We start from the raw sequence: 20,940 nt of genomic DNA on the forward strand, positions 1-20,940 counted from the left end.
TGAAGAAAAGCCTAATTATCCAGGATACTTGTTTTTATTTTACAGAAATGCAAGCATATTCACAATTATAAAATTATGTAAGTCTTAATAGTTCCCACCAATTTTTTTAAGACTAGCAGGGTAAACACTGCAGGCACACTTCTGTTCCCTCTATTCCAGAAGTAAATCTCCCGTGAGGTTATGGGTAAACTGGAATACTTCAGATTTGAAAATTCAGTATTTCTTAGAGGCAGATACTTTTTGATATGTTTTAACAACTTGATTATCTGTGTACTAGAAATTTTATAACACAAAGGTGATTTCTGTTCCAAATATATATAATATACATAAATGTGTAATAATGTAACAGGATCCTCCTCTAAACTGAATGAACTGATCTTGACCTAGTCCTAACAGGATCAAAAGACTACTTAAAAAGTCTGGCATTTTACAGGTGAAGAAATGAGGCTCACAGAGGTGAAGTGACAATAATGACAGTGACCAGTAACAGTCTCCAAATTTCTAGCCTAAATCTTTTCTTCTATGGAACAATACTACTTTTGCTGGTTTGGCAGGCCTGCTATGAAGCAGATTTCCTTTTAAACACAAAATTCATTATTCTATTTTGAATGGTAAAATTTTATTCTATAAACTATAATGATGCTAGTATATTGGAAAAATATTTCTATTCTTAGGATTTATTAGAATCAGAGACATCTATTATATAAAAGGCAGTAGTATTCTAGATACTTGGGTAATAAAAAAAATAGGCTTCATATCTGCTGAGACACCACTGTGTAAAGGTAGGCCACATGAAGAGATAACTGATGGCAGACAGCTTTTGCAAAGTCAGGAGTTCTGGAGGAGAACCCACTTTTAGTAGTGTTCTAAGCTAAGACATGGCTGGGAACAATACCAGGAAGAGGTCTAAAATGTTATGTCTGTGGGGCCTTGAAAGTAATTTTTCATAGATTTGAGCAAGAGAAAATTTCAAGGAGGATGAGGGAGTGAGCCCACACTGTGAGGTCATGAGCTGTGGGTAAAGATGGAGCAGATGGCTGTGCTGAACAGGTGAGAGGCATAATGACAGCTACGTTGTAGTAAGATATACATATGTGCCCGTTAAGATGGTTGAAAGATGACTGAAAACGTAACGCAAAAATCACAATCAGGTAGCAAGAACTTTGCCTAAGGTAGGAGCAGTGGGGAAAAGGAAAAATATAAGCAAGAAGTCACAGATGCCTACAATTTTTTAAATAGGAGGAGTAACTTAGTGCAAATAAAGAAGGAACAAGCTTTGAAAGAAAATTCTAAGTTACATTTTAGATATACTAAGTCTGAGGCAGTGGAAAAACATGCACATGAAAATATTCTGCTGGTAGTTGAAAATGTTGGACAAAAACTTGAGGCTGGAGGCTAAGTACAGACTGGAGAGTCAGAAACAGAGATCCAAATCAAAGCTATGGGAGTGAATGAGATGCCTGGGAGAGAAAATCTGGACAAAAAAGAACATGGTCCAAGGATCTAACTTTGAAGGAAAGCCAAGGGAAAGAGAATTCTGCAAAATGAATAGTTAGAAGGAAAGAAACAAAGCAAAAGCCAAGGGAATAAAAAATGTTAATTACAGCAAAGAGGTAAGGAGGGTAAGAAAAGAGCCACAGATTTAGTGATTACAAGTTGAATGAGGATCTCAAGTGTGCTATTTCAGTGCAGTAAAGACAGAGGCAAATTACAGGGGTTGAAGAGTGAATGCAGAAGAATAGTGGGCGCAGACTACTTATAAAGACAAACAATCTATAGAAAGTAATTGCCTAAGGTTTGCAGGACAGTGCTAGTTCTTGCAGGAAGACCACCACTGCCCTTTTGTATAAAACATGGTTTTACACACAAGATGATGTCAATAATTCATCCTTCTGCTTTGAGTTTATTTTTTAAAGTAATGGAGATTGGCTCTGTTTCATCATCTACTTTCTATTGTCTGGTCCGTCCTGGGCAATATGTGTGATTTTGTTGGCCTTAAGAGTGGAAGGCTGTAGAGGCTATTTCCATTTGGCATGAAAGTTGAAGCACCTGAGAGATTGTGGACTCCTGATTTTACAGGTAAGATCTGCCTAAATTCTCAGAACAGCCTAATTTCTAATCTGAACTAGGCTAGACCCCAGCAGTCTGGTTCAGTTAGCTTCATCAATTGAAATATGGCGTAAGTAAAGCCAATACTTTCTAGCCACATAGTTTCTAAGGGAATAAAAGATTACGTGCAGTGGGAGATAGGAAAGAAGCAGCTGGGAGTTCTCCTGGGATTCTTACCCAATGTCTTTCTTGAAACTGTTTTTCCATTTAGTTCTGACAAAAACGAGACCAAGATAATGAGGAGAAGGGGTATCTTTCAATCTCTCCTTCAGTTGGGGACACAAGAGGTAAACATAGAAGTCTTTATATGTAAAAACAGAAATAGAAAACAAATAGGGTCTACTGATGACAGCCATGTTCACAAAAATCCCAGCTCACCAACACTCAAATCTTAGTTTCATTTTGAATGCGCAGGTTTGGGGTCTAAATGTAGACAGTATCCAAAAAAGGAACGATGAACATGCGGAAGGTCAGCTAGACTCAAGAATCTTGAGTTTTGTCACAGTGCTGCATAAAACCAGAGGGCTAAACAGGCCCTCTGAGATCATTAACTCATCCTCTTCAGTATTTTCAGGAGGAAACTTAATGGGTGGTGGTGAAAAACAGAAGAAAAATTTAAGGTCTTACTTTGTGCTACAGTTCTACACGTATTATCTTACTCACTCAACTCTATGAAGTACTTCTTATCTCGATTTTAGAGATGGAGGAAAGTAGGACTGACCAAGTTTAAGAAACTTGTCCAAAGGTACCTTGTTAATCAGTGGCTTAACAGACCTGACTCTGGTCTGCTCAGCTGTCGTGGCACACTGTCCAGATTAAGATGACCCATGTAAAACCTTTAGCACATATTCTGGGACACACTGAGTGCTCAGTATATGTTAGCTGAGCTAAGTTAACAGTAGACGTAAGTTCAAAACCAAAGTCTCCAGAGTCCCAAGCTAGCAGTGTTCACTAAATTGCCAATATTTTATAGAGGAGGAAACCATAAAAAAGGTTGAGAGATTAGCTGCCTTATCATCTTTTTATAAGACACAGGGTAGGTAAAAGGATAAAATAGTTCCAGTTGTTTAAGTTTTCTAGAAGAGATTTTCTTTCCTTTTTTTTAAAAGAGTCTTGCTCTGTTGTCCAGGCTGTAGTGCTGTGGCAGTATCTCAGCTCACTGCAACCTCTGCCTCCTGGGTTCAAGCAATTCTCGTGCCTCAGCCTGAGTAGCTGCTGGGTTTACAGGCATGCACCACCATGCTTGGCTAATTTTTGTAATTTTAGTAAAGACAGGGTTTCACCATGTTGGCCAGGCTGTTCTCAAACCTCTGGTCTCAAGTGATCCACCTGCCTCAGCCTTCGAAAGTGCTGGGAGTATAGGCATGAGAGACCCTGCCTGACCAACAGCAACTATTTGTATGACTTTCTATAAGTAGCATAAATGAGGTACAGATTGGTTTCTTTGTGTAGAACATCTAGAATTTATAAACTTAACTGAATTATGTAATGGTAAAGAGAAAGACAACATTTCTCTTCTGTATAGAAAAGGAGTGTTAGGCTACCTGTTCTCCCCTTATAAGTGAAAAACTGCTTGGAATTTAGAAATAAATTAGAGCTTAGGAATACTCAAAACTTTTTTTGGTCTAGGTATTATTGTTTATTTTACCTGGAACAATAACAAGCAACTGGAAATTAGACTAGGGAAGCCGTACTACAGGCAAAGAGAAAACAAAATCTAAGTTCTCTGCTGCCCTCTACAAGAGATATTGTGAAACGCAATTGTCAACCTGTTTTTCAACTTTGTAATTATATTTGTAAGGACATGATATAGATGACTGCATAAACAGTCTCTTAGTATGTGGAAAAATATGAACAGTAAGATCTGTATTTTCAGTCTTTGTACAGCCTTCATGTCTACATTACTAAATAAACATATTTAAAATGATACAAGTATATGAAAAAGATTCCAAAACTCACAAGAAATGCTTTAAATACTTTTTCTAAATATAAGAAAACTACATTCTATTTTAAAACTCTAGAGTTCAGGATTACAAGCATATACTCTATACCTCACTAAAAATAGGTTAAAAATAAAATTAAAAATCTTCCACTAAAAAGGAAGTATTAATTGCAAAGTGAAACTTTTGAGAAACCAGAGTTCCAAAATATCTAGTCATAACTTAGAAACAGAAACAGTTACATTTGAACTAAATGAGTATGAAATAAATTAATAATGAAGTTACATGTGGATTTGAGTCTCTAAGCTTAGTACAAAGAATTTGGTTTTGGGAAAAAATCATCAGTTCAGACCAATTAAGCATTATTAGACATACTTTAAACAGAACAGTCTCACAGGCTAGTATGTTTGGTATTATCAAAACAATGGTTCTTTTTTGCAATGACAACACAAATAGCTAATCAAATGGGGTATCAGCACTGTTAGTGGTGACTTTTTATCTCAGGTAACGAAACACTTTCAGTTTAATGTAAGACACTTATTCTTCTCTAATAGGTTGTTGAATGGGATTCCTCCCTGAACTTTTTTCCCCCTGAACTTCAGCTAAGCCTCCAAACTGAAGACAAAATGATACTGTGTCTTGTGCTCAGGCTCCTGTTTTCTTAATCCAATTTGACACTGCCATAGCAACTGGCTCCCCACAGGTGAGGCCCCACAATCCCTTGCCTCAGCTGTACTGTGCATCTCATCTTCCACCCTGGATTTCTTGGATGCTGCTGTGTGGCATGTGTGCACATGTAGCCACAATTGTGTGGGATGGACACCCGAAAGGCCACCTGTTGACTAACAGAGCACAGGAGCTGGCGGATAAAAGCTCCTCTCTTTAGTCCCTTGAGAGGAGACGTCCACAGTATATTTTACACGGCTCTTCAGAGGGTCCCAGCAAGATCTACCCCACTGCCCATGGTGGTGACAGCTTAATTAGACACTGCATAGGCCACCTGTCTTTCACTTTCCCAGTTTATTCCCTGGGATCGTACCTCAAGACAGACCTCCTGCCAGTGAGTCTTCGTTTTAAGCTCTGACTTCTGGAGGAAACCTAGGCTAAGACATGGACACTGAGATTGGTCCTAGTGATCAGAAACACAGGAGGAGACTGGAACAGACTAGTAAAATGGTGACAAGGACTACAGGTATGAACAGGGATGACACAGAGTAGTGAGGCAATGCCTTATATAGCAGTGGTGGCAAATGAACAAGAGAGGGGCAATGGTAATTGTAATAATTGCAGCATTGGCTGGCTTTTGTTAATTGCTTTAAAAGATTTGAAAAAGCAGCTGGCAGAACCTTCCCAATGTTCTCAGGATCATGGTGGGAATGGCTAAGTAGGAGTCCCTGAAATTTCACCCCTTACACCTGGGCCAAGATAGTAAGTCAGAAACAGTACTGCATACCAGGAGAAAACGGAGAGATTAGCCATCAAAGATACAGACTGCACAAGTGATAGTCTCCACTGTATTCCTCATTCAGTTGATCTGAGTGCCTCCTAAAATAATGAGGTGGACTGTGGTAAATGACAGTGGGACACTGTAAACTGAAGTGGTAGTTCTAACCTTAGCTGTTGTGCAAGATGTAGAGTCTACTGGAGCAAACCAACAAATCATCTAGCATTTGTTATATGGTTATGGTTACTGATCTGGCCTGTGTGCTCTTTTCAATCCCCATTAGTAAGAAGGGTCAAAAGTAGTTAGCTTTTAGGTGGGAACGACAGAAGCTCGTGTTTGCTCGTATCCTGAAGCTATTCATTTTCTGTTTTCTGTCATGGAGTAAACAAGGACCTGGATATTCCATAGAACATCATACTAGTCCATTATATTAATAACACTATAGCAAACAGACCTGGTGAATAGGAAGTGGCAAGTATTTTGGATACCCCAGTAAGTCAAACGCATGCCACAAACATTCAGGGGTTGCCACATTGGAAAAGTTTTAATAGCTCCAACAGCCTGAGGCTTTCTGGGGATCTCCCCTCTTTGGTAAAGGACAGGTGTTCCACCTTGGATCTCCTAGGCACAGTACTAGCAGGACTCTTCATCTTTTGGAGGGAGCATCTGCTATATTTGGAAATTTTGCTCTGCTAGTTTTGGGTAGGTCCCAGAGCAACAGAGGTCTCTGTAGCAGGTCTTCCAGTCTGGTGCAAACTGTCCTGCTGGTCAGGCCATATGACCTGGGATATCACATCAAGGTTGGGGTATTTGTGGTAGACAAAGATGCTGTGTGATGCTCTGGGAAGGCCAGAAGGAGAACTGCAATGCAGAGCCTTAGGGCTCCACAGCAAAGCTATGCCTTCCATGGCAGAAAAATGACTCCGGTTTGAAAAGCAGCCCCAGGTGTGGGGCAGACCTAGTCAGAGTGAGGCCCTGGCCATGGGACATCATGTAACTGCAATCAGAAGTGCCCAAAACAAACAGGGTCAAATCAACTGAGTCAGAAGGTTGGGAGGTACAGCAGCAATCTGTGATACAAAGGAAATGGTCCATTTGTGATTGGCTTAAGGAAGACCAAAGGGCATCTGTAAATTACATGAACAGACGGCCCAGCCTGCCATGTAACCTAGTATATTACACTGGTACTTCAACTCCTCATTTAGGGGTGAAGCAGGTCTCTAAAACCACTGAGACAACAACTTGCTCTTGTTCACACATGAATTAGCTACATATGTTGCTCTGAGCAGAAAATGGGCCATGACTGCACTGCATCCCCTTCGGGGGTGATCCTGAAGAGACTGGCAAGGGAAACACTTCCAGTGTCAGTAGTGCACTTGGTTGTTCACTCTATGTGAAGGGAGAAATGGCATGACATACAGATACACATAGGCTCCTGTGCAGTGGCAAATGGCTTGGACATTTGGTCAGGAGCTTAGAAGGGACCAAGATTGGGAAGGCAGAAATAAATTTTGGAGAAGAGGTATATGGATGGGCCTATGAGAATGGTCACAAAGTGGAAGGACTTTGTCTCTCATGTTAATGCTTACCAAAGACTCTAAGGTACTAGTGATTTCCATTGTGGATTCTGGTGCTGGTGCAATAGACCCATGAACACAGCAGCCATAATGCCAGGCATGAAGGTTCAGTGTACTCCATCAGCAGGGATGCTCTTTTACCAAGGCTGGTTTAGTCACTACCACTCATGAATGTCTAACCTGCCAGCAACTGAGAAATAACACTGGTCTATAGTTTTCTTTTCTTGTAATATTGACTTTGGTTATCAGAATAATACTGGTCTCTCAGAATCGGTTAGAAAGTATTCCCTTTTCTTTGATTTTCTGAAAGCGTATGAGAAGGATTAATGTTAATTCTTTTCTAAATGTTTGCTAGAATTTATCAGTAAAGTCTTCTCAATTAGAGCTCTTCTTTGTTGGGAGCTTTTTATTACAGAGTCAGTCTTTTTATTAGTTACAGGTTTAGTCAGATTTTCTCTCCATGATTCAGTCTTGGTAGATTGTGTGTTTCTAGGAATTTGTCCACTTCATCTAGATTATCCATATTTTGGCATACAATTGTTCACTGTACTTTTATTAATATTATCCTTTTAATTTCCATACAATATGGTAGTAATATCCCCACTTTCATTTCTCATTTACTAATTTGAATTTTTTTTCTTAGTCTACCTAAAAGTGTGTTAATTTTGATAATCTTTCCAAAGAACCATATTCTGGTTTTACTCTATTGTTTTTCAATACATATTTTATTTATCTCCACTGTTAATTTCCTTCCATCTACCAGTTTTGGGTTAAGATTGCTTTTCTTTTTATTACCTCCTTAAGGAATAAAGTTAGGGTGGTGATTTGAGATATTTCTTACTTTCTAATGTAAAGTGTTTACAGCTGTAAGTTTCTCTCAGCAATGCTTTTGCTGCATTCTGTAAGTTTTGATATGTTGTGTTTTCATTTCTATTTGAAGGTATTTTCTAATTTACCTTGTGATTTGTTTTGACTCATTGGTTAATAATGTGTTGTTTAATTTCCACATACTTGTGAATTTTCTAGAATTCCTTTTGCTATTGCTTTTTAGTTTCATTCTGTGTGTTTTAAAAAAAAGTGACCTGTATGATTTCAGTCTTCATAAACATATTAAGACTTGTTTTGTGGCCTGACATATAGTCTATCCTGGAGTGTTTTACCTGCACTTAAGAAAAATGTATAATCTGCTGTTGTTGGGTGAAGTGTTCTGTATGTCTATTAGGTCCATCTGGTCTCAGTGCTGTTTAAATCTATTTGCTTATTGATTTTCTGTCGGGTTGTCTATCTCAGTAGTTGGTAAAAATTAAAATACTGGGGAAAACAGAGTTGACAAGGGTACTGGGATATGAATATTATCAGAAACTCATAGAAAAGTATCCATTTGTCAAACATTTTGGAAGGCAAATAGACAACATGAACAAAATTAAAACTTGCAACCCATTTCTAAACATCTACATTAGAGACATAAAAATGGTCCCTACTTATGCACAAGAAGGTGAACTGCTAAAAAACTAGAAATATATAAAAATGGCCATTCTTAAAAGACTTGTTAAATAGATTATGGTTTTCTAGAAACCTTTTGTACTGTACCTTTTCTTATTTTGGGATTTGACTAAACTTTCGTAGAATGTGAAGAAGTGAAGATGATGAACCCCTCTGAAAAAACGGTGGAACTAGCTGCACAGAGACTATATGAGGTTCCAATACCAGTTCACTGAAAACCTGACTGTATATGTTAAAACTTTAAAAAAACAAAAAAAAAACAAAAAAAAAGAAAGAAAAAAACCACAAAAACTTGACTTCTGTTATTTAAAATAAATGCATTAGTTTCCCTAGGGGAAAAAATGGATTATGGTACTTTAACACACTATGGAATACAATATAGCAACCAAGAATATGCTTTATATGTACCAATAAGACATACATTTAAAAAAGCAAGCTATAGCACATATACAGGATAATCACATATCTGTAGTCATTACACATTGTTTGAAAGCAGATAAATGAAAAGGACTTAGACACACATCAAATAGTAACTAGATACTTCAGAGGTTGGAGGCAGTAAAACAGGTCTTTAAAAAAGCTGTTTCATTTTTTTGCCAGAACAATGTATTCATGTATTAAAAAGGAGACATGAGTATTTAAATGCATTGCAGTCTAGGAATGATTAAGCTCAGAGATAAGCAGCTCTGTATCGTTCAGTGGCTTCTCAGAGCACTTATTGGGAATAATTGTTTTATATTCAACTTTGATATTTTTGGCCAAGAACCACCATTTTCTTATATCAACACCTGAACCAGCAGCTGGCTTTATGTTCTGGACCTTTGTCACAGCAAAACAATGTTTCATCTTACAAGGCAACCAGCAGGAATGTTAGTTAAAGTGCAGGCGGAGGTCAACAGTAAGCTAGGAAAGTCCCTAGCTTTCACATGCCAACTAGCTTCACACAATTCAAATCTGTGCCTTGGAAAATTATAAAATTACATGTCATGGTTCTAAGAGATTGTTTCTCAAAAGCGGTATTTGGAATGCTAACTCAGGAACTGCCAAGACATTATAATAACAATCACAATGCTTTTAAAATTATTTATCATTTATGTTATTTTATTAGGACTAAAACACTAATTATTATGTTTAATCTAAAAATGGCAGAGTACACCAGTACTCAAAATATAACTCCAGGCTGGGTACGGTGGCTCATGCCTGTAATTTCAGCACTTTGGAAGGCCAAGGCCTGAGGTCAGGAGTTTGAGATCAGTCTGACCAACATGGTGAAATCCCATCTCTACTAAAAATACAAAATTAGTCAGGTATGGGAGCTACTTGGGAGGCTGAGGCGGGAGAATCACTCAAACCCAGAAGGTGAAGGTTGCAGTGGCCAAGATTATGCCATTATACTCCAGACTGGGTAACAAAAGTGAAACTTCGTCTCAAAAAAAAAAAAAAAAAAAAAAAAAAAACCAAAAAACCAAAAAACCACCACACACACGCACCCTCAAATATACCTTTTAACTTCTAGGAAACTGAGATCCTAAATTTGAACCTTCAGAAAAAGAACATTTTTTAAAACATTTCTTTAGAAGTGTTCTGGTTTGTGTTATAATCATTAACTATCAGAGTTAAAGAACCTTATGTCACAAAAATATGCTCAGTATTACTCATCCCAGTGTTATTTCACATTAACAAAGTCAACAGTCACTTTTGACTCTTCCTATTAAAATAAAAAGGAAAGGCTGTAGTTGCTAACATACATAGCTGAGAAACACATTTGGAAAACTAATATTAAGTTCTTTTAAAAATGAATAATTGTACATATAATACAGAAGCAAGGCAATCTAATCTAATATGACAATGCTGAGATTTTACAGAAAAATCTGATAAAGCCTTATGTCATTCATTTGACCTATATGATTAATACTTCATTCATTCATTACTTTCTGAGCATCTGTAATATATATCAGGCATGGAGGCAAATAAAGTAGAATGGCTCCTAGCAACAGGCATCAAATAATCATACTAACTGATTATGTTTAGCTTATTACATAAAAACTATTGTATTTAGATGTAAGTCCAAGCAAAACTCAGGGGGAGGGAGAAATCACTTTAAAAACGTCACATTCTAGTTTTTAACTCTGGCTATGCATGAGAATCACCTGGTAGCTTTAGAAAAACAAAAAACAACAAAAATCAAATGCATGTTCCTACGTCCCAATGTCACCCATCCTCATTTCTTCCCTCATCCCTCCATTCATATATGGACTTGGTCTGGAATAGGGTCTCGTAGCACACTTCCCCCACTACAAAAGCCACCCTCAGGTGACTCTGACCTGCAGCCAGGGTTGAGTCTCTCTGTTGTAGCCAATCATTATTTTCAAAGTATAAATACAGCTTATTGCTACTGGGGATCATCAGAATTTCAAGCCTTTTGTTTGATTCACTATTTGTTACTTAGCAGGCTTTTCTAGAGCTCTGAAAAGGTAAAAGTTAACTCCAGAAAACTTATGGCGATGCAAATAAATTTTGTAGGTGGAGACGCACATGGGGATATTAATATGTTGTATCTAATTTGGCAATCTCAGTCTACCATTCTTTCCTTCAGTGATTAGTGTATGTCAGTGTTTCCTAGTCCTTTGATCAATTTTTCTATAATGTTGGTTAACTCATTAATAAGTTAATTCTTTGACAGGGCTTTTAAAGAAAAAAAAAAAAAAAGAGCAACTAGCATAACAAAAAAGAAAAAAAAAAACCCACAGACAAAATCTACAAGAAAGAAAGATTCCCCTCAAACCTCAGTTATGAGACCTATAGGGTAGCAGCATTTGTGAATGATGAGGCAGAGGGAAGGCATGGGGCTTTTCTGATGGCCCCGAGAACAGGAGAATCCCTTCAGCCCCAATGGCATACTAGTCTCAGAATGTATCTGGGAAAGGCTCAGAACTGAGAACTGAAGGATCCAGTTCTCAGGCTGAAAGCAAGAACAATGCCATGCAAATGGTGCTGGAGCAGCCTGGGCCATGTAAGCCCTCAAAACTATACTTCTCTGAGAAAAACTCTTAGGAGTAGACGCCAAACTGAGATGAACAGGACAACAGAAGCAAAGATAGGAAAGTTCCAGATAAACAAGAAAGGGAGCAGAAAAGATCTTAGAAAGGATGAAACCATACTTTCGAAAATCACCTTGTGAACACAACACAAGAGGGAGCTCTAGAGTTACGAAGCTGAAAAGGGTACCCCGGCCTATTCCTCTCACCATACAGGAAACTTATGCACTGAAAAATGGGCGGCAGAAGTATCAAGACTTCCACTTAAAACTATTAGAAGGAAATAGAGACTGGAGTAGAATAATGTCTCTACAGTATGAAGTAAATTAAGAAAATTACAGAAGCTAGGAAAAAACATTAAGACTCAGAAATTAGGTGACTGGAGAAGGAACTGAAATCAGAGGTAACAGAACTAAGAATTAAAAATAATTACCTCCGAATTAAAAGTACAATGCTTAATGCATTAGAAACAAAAGGAAGATGGTTTTAAAAATAAAAAGATACAAAGTTTTGAGAAAAAGTAATAAACAGAAAAGATTTTAAAAGATGAAGTTCCAACATATATAAAGGTTAGAGAGGGGAAACAATAGAAAAAAATACTAAAAAGTATAATTCAAGAAAAAAAAGCTCCTAAAACAAAAGATGACCTGAAGCTACATATTATGACTTTTGAACAGACATATTTTATGCCAGAACACAATGGAGTAAATTATTAAATATACTCAAGGAAAGAAAAGGTGAGTCACGGGGTTCCTATCTATCCAAACGAACCTTCAAGTATAAAGGTTGCAAACAAACTGAAAAGAACATGTGACATGCAAGTACTCGGGGAATACCAAGAACACTGCCCGAGAATCTACTCGACTCCAAGGCAGGGGTCAGCAAACCTTTTCTGCGAAGGGCCAGAGTCAGTACTTTTGGCTTTATAGGTCCTACGGTTCCTATTACAACTGCTCAGCACAGATGCTGCAGTGTTTACAAAGGCAGCTGTAAACAAAACAAAACAGAGAGGCCAGTCACATATGGCTTGTGGGTCTGGTTTGCTCACCCTCATACTAGAGAATGAGCTTCAGAAACTAAAAAACAAAAAAACTAGAAAGGACTCAACATGAGGACTGGTGCTGAGAATTAAACATGTATTTACCCGTAGAACTAAGACTAACTGATGGTTATCTGGGTCTGCACTGTAGCTTGTAATGGCTAAATGCTCTGACCATAGATATAGCAAACAATTTTTTTTTTTTTTTCTGAGACGGAGTTTCGCTCTTGTTGCCCAGGCTGGAGTGCAATGGCACAATCTCGGCTCACCGCAAGCTCCGCCTCCTGGGTTCAAGCAATTCTCCTGCCTCAGCCTCCTCAGTAGCTGGGATTACAGGCACATGCCACCATGCCCAGCTAATTTTTTTTGTATTTTTAGTAGAGACGGGGTTTCACCATGTTGACCAGGATGGTCTCGATCTCTCGACCTCGTGATCCATCGCCTCGGCCTCCCAAAGTGCTGGGATTACGGGCTTGACCCACCGCGCCCGGCCCAGCAAACTATTTTTTTAAATGGGAGGAAAGTGGTGAATGTACATGAAAAGTAAAATAAGCTTACTTACTGCCTTAAATGCATTAACTACAAGTCAGGCATTAGTACTTCAAATCAGAAGGGAAAGAGGGTAGGGAGAAGTGTTAGTTGTCTAAAATGGGTTCTTAGGAATGAACCCATTTATAGTAGCCCAAACGCATTATATAAGGTATCAGTATGAAGAAATCCATTAGAACAAAAACACAAACCTACCTAAATATGAAAAGATATACCAAAGCAAAGAGCAAACATACAAACAAAACATAATGAAAGACAGTAGGCTACATGCAATTCATTCAAGAAAGTGGAAGAGTGTGTGTGTGTGTGTCTGTGTGTGTGTGTGTGTGTGTGTTTGCTTTATATTTTAAAAGTGGAAGGATAAGAAAAAGAGATTTCATCTGAAAGAGGGAGTAGGGTAGAAGTCAGAAATAGGAACAAGAATCCTCTGTAGAATGACTTCAAAAGTCTACATAATTTTGTCACACAATTATAAGATAAATTTAAAAAGCAGTTAATTCTTAAACACTAAAAAATAGTAACTAAAAAACCCTAATGAGCTGCTGGTATAATTACACACAGAAGTTAGTGTAATAATTTAAAAACACAGTAATCCTATAGGTTAAAAAAAAAAGATGAAAAATGCAAGAAAACAAAATGCTTTCATTAATCACATTTTTAATAGTAATGCAAGCTGTTGTCTTTGAACTGTGGTATAAATCAAATATGTAATTAAGTCAGCGTCTCTGGACTTTTGCTGAAGTTGAAGAAACTCCACACAGTAAGACTAAGATTAAATTAAATCCCTTTATCTTTGAATTTGACATTTCAATATCAATTCATATATTTTTAAATTATGTTTATCTCCTAGCTTTGTTCATTAAAAAGTACTAGCAACAATGACCAATCCAGTAGAAGGGAGTGTTCCTAATGCCCAGATTTTAGCCTACCATTTCCCAAAGCAACCAGACTCCTTTTAGAAAGGACTGATTCCAGGTATCGAGCAAAAAACAAAGGACCTGTAATAATTTGTCATCCTAGAAGACAAGGAGGTTATGAAGCCACTAGATGTGAGATAAAGGTCATGTCAAAAGGACACAGGAACCATCCTGAAACAGCATCCAACAGCTGAAGACAGATACGAGGCATCAGTAATAACTGAAATGAGGCCATGTTCGGTGGCTCGTGCCTGTAATCCCAGCACATTGGGAGGCTGAGGTGGGAGAATTGCTTGAGGCTACGAATTTGAGGCCATCCTGGCCAACATAGTGAGACCCTGTCTTTTCTATGCTAAAAAACAAAAGAAAGCAAAACAATACTGAATCCATGTAAAACAAGTATGTATATCTATGAGTTCATAATAATACTAAGAAAAAAAAATCCTTCCTTACTTTCAGAGAATGCTAATAGAACTCGTTATTTTTGAAAACTGACAAAGGAAAGGAATCAAGCACTTGTTCTGGCTTTTATTATAAATCAGAACTTCAGAGTAATCAAATGGCTGATAAGGGGAATTTTCTCTTTACAAAAGTATTCCAGTTAATAAACAGAGGTCTGATAAAGGCATGTCATTACTTTGCAACCTCCAAGAAAAAAAAATGCATCTAGGCAACGATCGTCCATTTTGAGAGCATCGCAGAAAGACATTATGTACTTTCTGAAGGAAGTACATGGACCAAAACAAACACATTGGATCAGGTCTCCATATCTAATTGCCAATTGATCAGAAATACAGGGAACAGGAACACAGTACATGGTACCATGGTGATGCAATCATAACTATTCAGTCTATAAAAAGATCTGCAGGAAAATCCTGCATGACATGTTTCTTCAACAACAACAAATTCCAAGAAAATAAAGAGTTAGGGCTGGGCGCTGTGGCTCACACCTGTAATCCCAGCACTTTGGGAGGCCAGGGTGGGAGGATCATGTGGTCAAGAGATTGAGACTCTCCTGGCCAACATGGTGAAATGCCGTCTCTACTAAAAATACAAAAATTAGCTGGTTGTGGTGGCATGTGCCTGTAGTCCCGCTACTTGGGAGGTGGGAGGTTGCAGTGAGCCCAGGTCGCATCACTGCACTCCAGCCTGGCGACAAGTGAGACTGCTATCTCAATAAAATAAAACAGAATAAGAAAAGAAAACAAAGACAGGGAAACTAATGAACTAAATAAAAAAGATTTAAGAGATATAGTTAATGACAATGTATGGGTCTTATTGGACTCCAATTCAAACAGACAAAAATCAACCAAAAACAAACAAACTGTAAAAAAGCAACCCCACAAACATAAACAAGATGATCAAGAAAATGCATCAATTCTGAACTGAATCTGAGATTAAGGAATTACTGTTATTTATACTGTTTTGTAAAAATTGTATTTTATTATGCTTTTAAAAAGTTCTCATCTAAGACTGGGTGCAGTGGCTCACACCAGTAATTCTAGCACTTTGGGAGGCCAGGAGTTAGAGAACAGCCTGCTCAGCATGGCGAAACCCCATCTCTACTAAGTGTACAAAAATTAGCTGGGCATGGTGGCATACACTTGTAGTCCCAGCAACTCAGGAGGCTAAGGCAGGAGAATCGCTTAAACTCAAGAGGCAGAGGTTGAAGGGGGTTGAGATCGTGCCACTGCACTCCAGCCTGGGAGATACAGCAAGACTCTTTCAACAACAACAAAAAGTTCTTATCTAAGAAAATAAAGATAACAAATAGAATGGAATATTTACAGATGAAAGGACATGGCATCTAGAATTTGCTTCAAAATAATCCACATATTGATGATTGCTAGAGCTTATGGAAGACCATGTATTTTACTGTGGCAAATTACAGATACTGTCTTATTTCTGTATTTGATTGGATTTAAAACATACCTAAAAATAATCACGGTTGTCATTTCATATTATTTTTTTTGAATACAAGATATTTTAAATCCAACTAAAACTGTTTTGCAAAATGCCTAAAACTTAAAACTTCTATGAAGACACTGTGTGCTAAAAATAAGAAAAAACCCAACCTGCTAGATTTGCTAAAATGTTGATGAGTAGATCGTAAAAATTTAATTTTTAGAAAAAAGAAACAGCAGCTGCTGCTGTTAAACATAATATGAAACATTTTTTAAAACTGCATTTAAAAATGTCCAACTCTTTTATAACCTTAAAAAAAGTCTCTCCAACACCAAGATGCTATGGTAAAATTTGAAAACTGGCAAAAATGAGGTAAGTAATTCCAAAGACACCAGGTTTTTGGACTTAAGTACAATTTTACATAAGAAAACTAAGTATTTTAAAGTATGTGCCAAGTGTTAGGTTATCCTGTGTCTCATAATTGAAGCCCACGGGCCACATATGACTTACAGGTAAGTTTTGCTTGCATGTATTTTTTAAGAAAAATTGACTCAACATTTAAAATTCAGGAGATTTCATACAAAAATCCAGGTTTTGACAGTCCTACACGCGACAATGGACTAGAGCCTGGGGCTCTCCCTTTCACCACAGGCCCTCTCTTACCGCCTTCCTTTGCACAGATTACAGCCTGTCTCCTTAGGCATTTGTACTTGTGATCAATAGTTGTGGCCTAACATTTTGAGAGTGGTTTCCTCCTCATTCTTAACAAAGAAGTAGAATAGCACAAAGACAGTGTCTGAGCTAATATTATTCACTTTTGCACTTACAAAATGCAAAAAAAAAAAAAAAAAAAAAACTCCAAAAACAAAACCCAGCATTGGTTATTCTTGTAGCACAAAGATAAAATGCTATCTGCGTATTTTAAAATGCTTTTCTTTAACAGGGCAGCAAGGCTTACCTTCAGATCAAGGCTGCTAAGGCTTATAACATCATCATCTTTCTCTCTGCGTTTTCTTTTCTAGAAGAAAAAAAAGATTTCATTCTCATTTAAAGGAAGGCATATTATATCACAAAACAAAGACTATAAAACTAGAAAAATCAGTTTTAAAAAGTTAAGCTTTTGACTGCAGTCACAAGAAAATTACTCTGAGGCTGGGTGCTGTGGCTCACGTCTGTAATTTTTTTTTTTTTTTTTAAGGAACACATTATTTACAAGGTCTTGACTAGAAAAAAAAAAATCCTTTCCTCATGACCCAGTGTAATTAAGATTTGTTGCCTGAGGCAGGATTGATTAACTGGAAGAACAGCCATGTCTCTGGAATGCTTTCCAATAATAATTTATCACCTTCATTCAGCCCTGCTGGCGCCAGTAGTGGCAAAACTGTGTACATATCTACTATTTCTGGTACTTAATCAATAATGAATAAGCACCCATGAGTAACACTTCATTCTTCCACATCTCAAAATAACTTTTCAGGTTACCTACACAGCTTAGCTCTTGGGAATTCTTTAAAAAGGGACTAGCTAGTGTTCCCTTTAACTTCCTGGCCCCACAGTGAGGAGAAACCGCTGGAAACTGAATTAAAATTGAGCAAGACAGAGGCAATAGAGAAGGAAAACAAAAACAAAAACAAAAAACAGAAAGGCAGAGTCCAGACAGAAGTGGAGAAAGTAACAGAGCCAGCTAGTCTCAGAAAGCAAGCTACCATAAAAACAACAGGAAGGAGCGCTGTGAACTCAGAAAAGCTATCTGAACCAAGATTTTGTGTACAAGTTGAAAACTAAATTCACACTAAAATGAACAGAAAATCTTCAAATTGTACACAGTATCACTCTAAGAAAAAAGAAAATAAGGAACAAAATCTACCTCCTAGGAAATGATGGCATATCAGGAGGAAATGCTCAAAGCAGCAGAGTAAAATCTAACACAATGTTTCGAATTGAGCTAAAAGACATTAAGAAAATGATCTAAGACATGAAAGAACAATATAGATCAGAATTCAGGTGATGGAACTCAAGAAATATTTTACTGATCCCAAGGTCATACCCACAAGATACAGAAAATTATGAATATGATTCCAGGTTTGAAAAGTCAACCAACCAAAAATCCTGCATGTGTATTTATCTATGAACCTGTGTGTGCATATTAATTATATGAATGACACATATGGTATTGCTGACATGGTTAGAGCAGAGGCTGGGAATGGACTAATACGAGGAAGGAGAAGAAAGGGGGAGGAAACTGCCTAGCAAAATAGACTGTACTGGGGGAAAAAAGCACATACATGATCATACTTACGCATTTATATGAAATTATTTGTATTTGGAATCATTTTTGCTATTTTCCCAAATAAGCATAAGAATCATGATCTGCCTGTATATACTTTATTTATATATTATTACGAGCTAGTAAGTTTTAAGTACAAAAAGAATCAATTTTCTGTTGCCACTTCACACAAAATTAAATGCCTCTGTAAAGTCTTGCTGTAAAAATAATAAAGTCCCTCTATTCTGAGATGATTAATAACAGAAAGTTATTCATTATATATATTAAATATATATATATATACACATAATCTGCAATCAAGCATCTTTGTTTTTCAACCAAGTAAAAAAGGCAATAGCAAATGTATAAAAATAAATTCATGTTTCATAATATAATTATCAGATTTAACATTGAGAAGAATAAGGGAAAGGACTGCATAAAGATGAATAGATGTGAGTTGCAAAATGTTTTATATTTACTTGGGAAAAAAAGTTTTTACAGCTTGCTATTAGAGAAGAACTAAATTAGGCTGCCAAAAATGGTTATAGGAATTCTGTTCCTCAAGACACTCAGAAGTACAGACCACTAAGCTGTATAACAGATTGAAAGATAACTGGGGAATTAATCCTAGCTAATGTCCTGAAATAAAAACCCAGGTATTTACTCACCAAAGTGAAGTCCCAGTTGGGGCCAGGTGTTAAGAATGTGAAAGAGCTGCCTCTCCGAAGGGAATATCTGTTAACAGAAAATTCAAACAATAAATAAAGAGAGTGACTTTAGCATAATAGACCATTAAACAGATAAAAAGCTATCTTCTCCATAGTTTCAAAACTGTTTAAAGTAGCCTGATCTGTCTGTCATTCAATTTGAGTAAGATGAGAGATGGTATATTAAAAAAACAAAACAGGATATAGGTTCTGGTCATTCTCAGAATCTTTACAGTGAAAGCACCTATAGAAAATTTATATTTAACAGACCATTTAAAAAAACTAATTCACCAAACCAAGTAGAGTCTACCTTAGGAACATACACATACTTCAAGAACATGAAATATATTAATAGGTTAAATAAAAAACAGCAAACAAACTTCCTAAGTGCAAAAATTTTAGCAACATATTCATGGCTAGTATTTTAAAACACAAAAATAAAAGGTTATTCTACCTAACTTCACAATATCTGCATTTCAGGTAAATCCCGAATTTTTTTAAACTGCGATTTAACTAACAAAATACAAAGCTATGAATAACTACATTTGAGACAAAGATGTCAATATTAAAATTTGACTAGAATTTTGTTCTTTACTGTTAAGTGAAAAATTTGTGTTTTTTTCCACTCAATGTGAAGACATAAAGCAAGAAAGTCCAAAACTCTTTACCTTTCTAAAATATAAGCCACTATGTTTATAAAATGTAAACCTGTGTTTACAATATGTAGAAAATCACAAAAACATAGCTAGCACAGGAGATAAAGGCAGTTTATAAATTATAGTTATTATTAATCACTTCAGATGTAAACAAATGTAGAATGAATGCAGATTTTTAAATTTTTCTTGTGGAAATAAATGAAGATCAACCAAATGAGAAAAGCAAAGGCTGTTTCTTCAGTGCTTGCTGTAGCAAGGGAGTCAGCTACTGTCATTTGCATCCTGACAAAGACTAAAAGACACGTAGAGGAGCTGGTTTCACAGTGGAAAAAAGAGAAGGCTCAGGTATGCCCCGACTGAAGGCTGCTGGCCTGGGGAACTGTAGGCAGGCTAACCAGAAGTTGGGGAAGCCTACTGTGATTGGTTAGGGTGTGCATCTGGCTTTCACAGGTTGGTTATGAATTGGAAGCGGGACAAAAATGAGGAAGCTGGCAGTTAGTAATGAAGTCCTGGACATTTTAGGTCAGTTGTTACACAAGTTATTATTTGGCTTCTTGGATTGTCAGGTTATTGTCCGTTTATACATTTGATCCTTAAGCCTCATAGTCTTTGTTCATCAAAAGTTATAGAAACACCACTGATCTGTGTGTGTCTTTCCTGCTTAAATCAAACATAAGGGCTTCTGGAGTTTTCTAAGCTAAATATAAAAGAATTTTTTTTTTTTTTGAAAATGAACACAAAGGAAAATGGCTATAAGGTAAAAGAGGAGGTCTAGAAAGCATCAGAGATGAATTAATACTTAAATAATACAAAGTATTACTGACTCTGAAAGAAAAATAGTAATTAACAAAGCATTAAGGTACAGTGAAATGAGTTACATTCTGGAAATTCCAAGTAGTTCCTTACATCTGAGTAAAGAAATAAGGAAGGGCTAAAGCATCATGAAAAGCCTCACTTACTACACTCGGAGTGAATGAACTTGATCTTGAGTATGTGTGGCAGCCACTGAATCTTCAGTAACATGAACAATGGATTGTAAGAAGGCAAGACTGCTCAGTTAGGAGGCAGCTCCAATATTGCTTACAAAAGATGACTGGGGCTCTGACAGTTATAACAAGATTATAGAGGAGAAGCCGATTTGAGAGAGCATTCGACTGATCAAAACTGGCAAGACAGACTTTTCCCTTTTCCTCTCTAAACCTGTTCAGTTACTACCAAGGTTCTTGACCTGGGGAAAATATGATGCCACTAACAGAAATTAGATGCAAAGATCTTAAGATATTTAAAGCA

At 37.0% G+C, this 20,940-nt stretch overlaps 1 protein-coding gene across 1 annotated transcript in view; it reads right to left on the reverse strand.

The window, feature by feature from the left end:
- The window catches only part of NET1 (neuroepithelial cell transforming 1), a 46,458-nt gene that overhangs the window by 12,406 nt on the left and 13,112 nt on the right, over positions 1-20,940 (reverse strand). The window contains exons 2-3 of the mRNA XM_039478662.2: positions 18,956-19,022; positions 16,980-17,039 (exon numbers count right to left, since the gene is read on the reverse strand). Of these exons, the coding sequence (XP_039334596.1) occupies positions 16,980-17,039; positions 18,956-19,022 (127 nt within the window). The remainder of the gene's footprint in view (positions 1-16,979; positions 17,040-18,955; positions 19,023-20,940) is intronic.

The sequence above is a fragment of the Saimiri boliviensis genome, chromosome 8 (genome assembly GCF_048565385.1).
Source record: "Saimiri boliviensis isolate mSaiBol1 chromosome 8, mSaiBol1.pri, whole genome shotgun sequence".
Classification (NCBI taxonomy): domain Eukaryota; kingdom Metazoa; phylum Chordata; class Mammalia; order Primates; family Cebidae; genus Saimiri; species Saimiri boliviensis.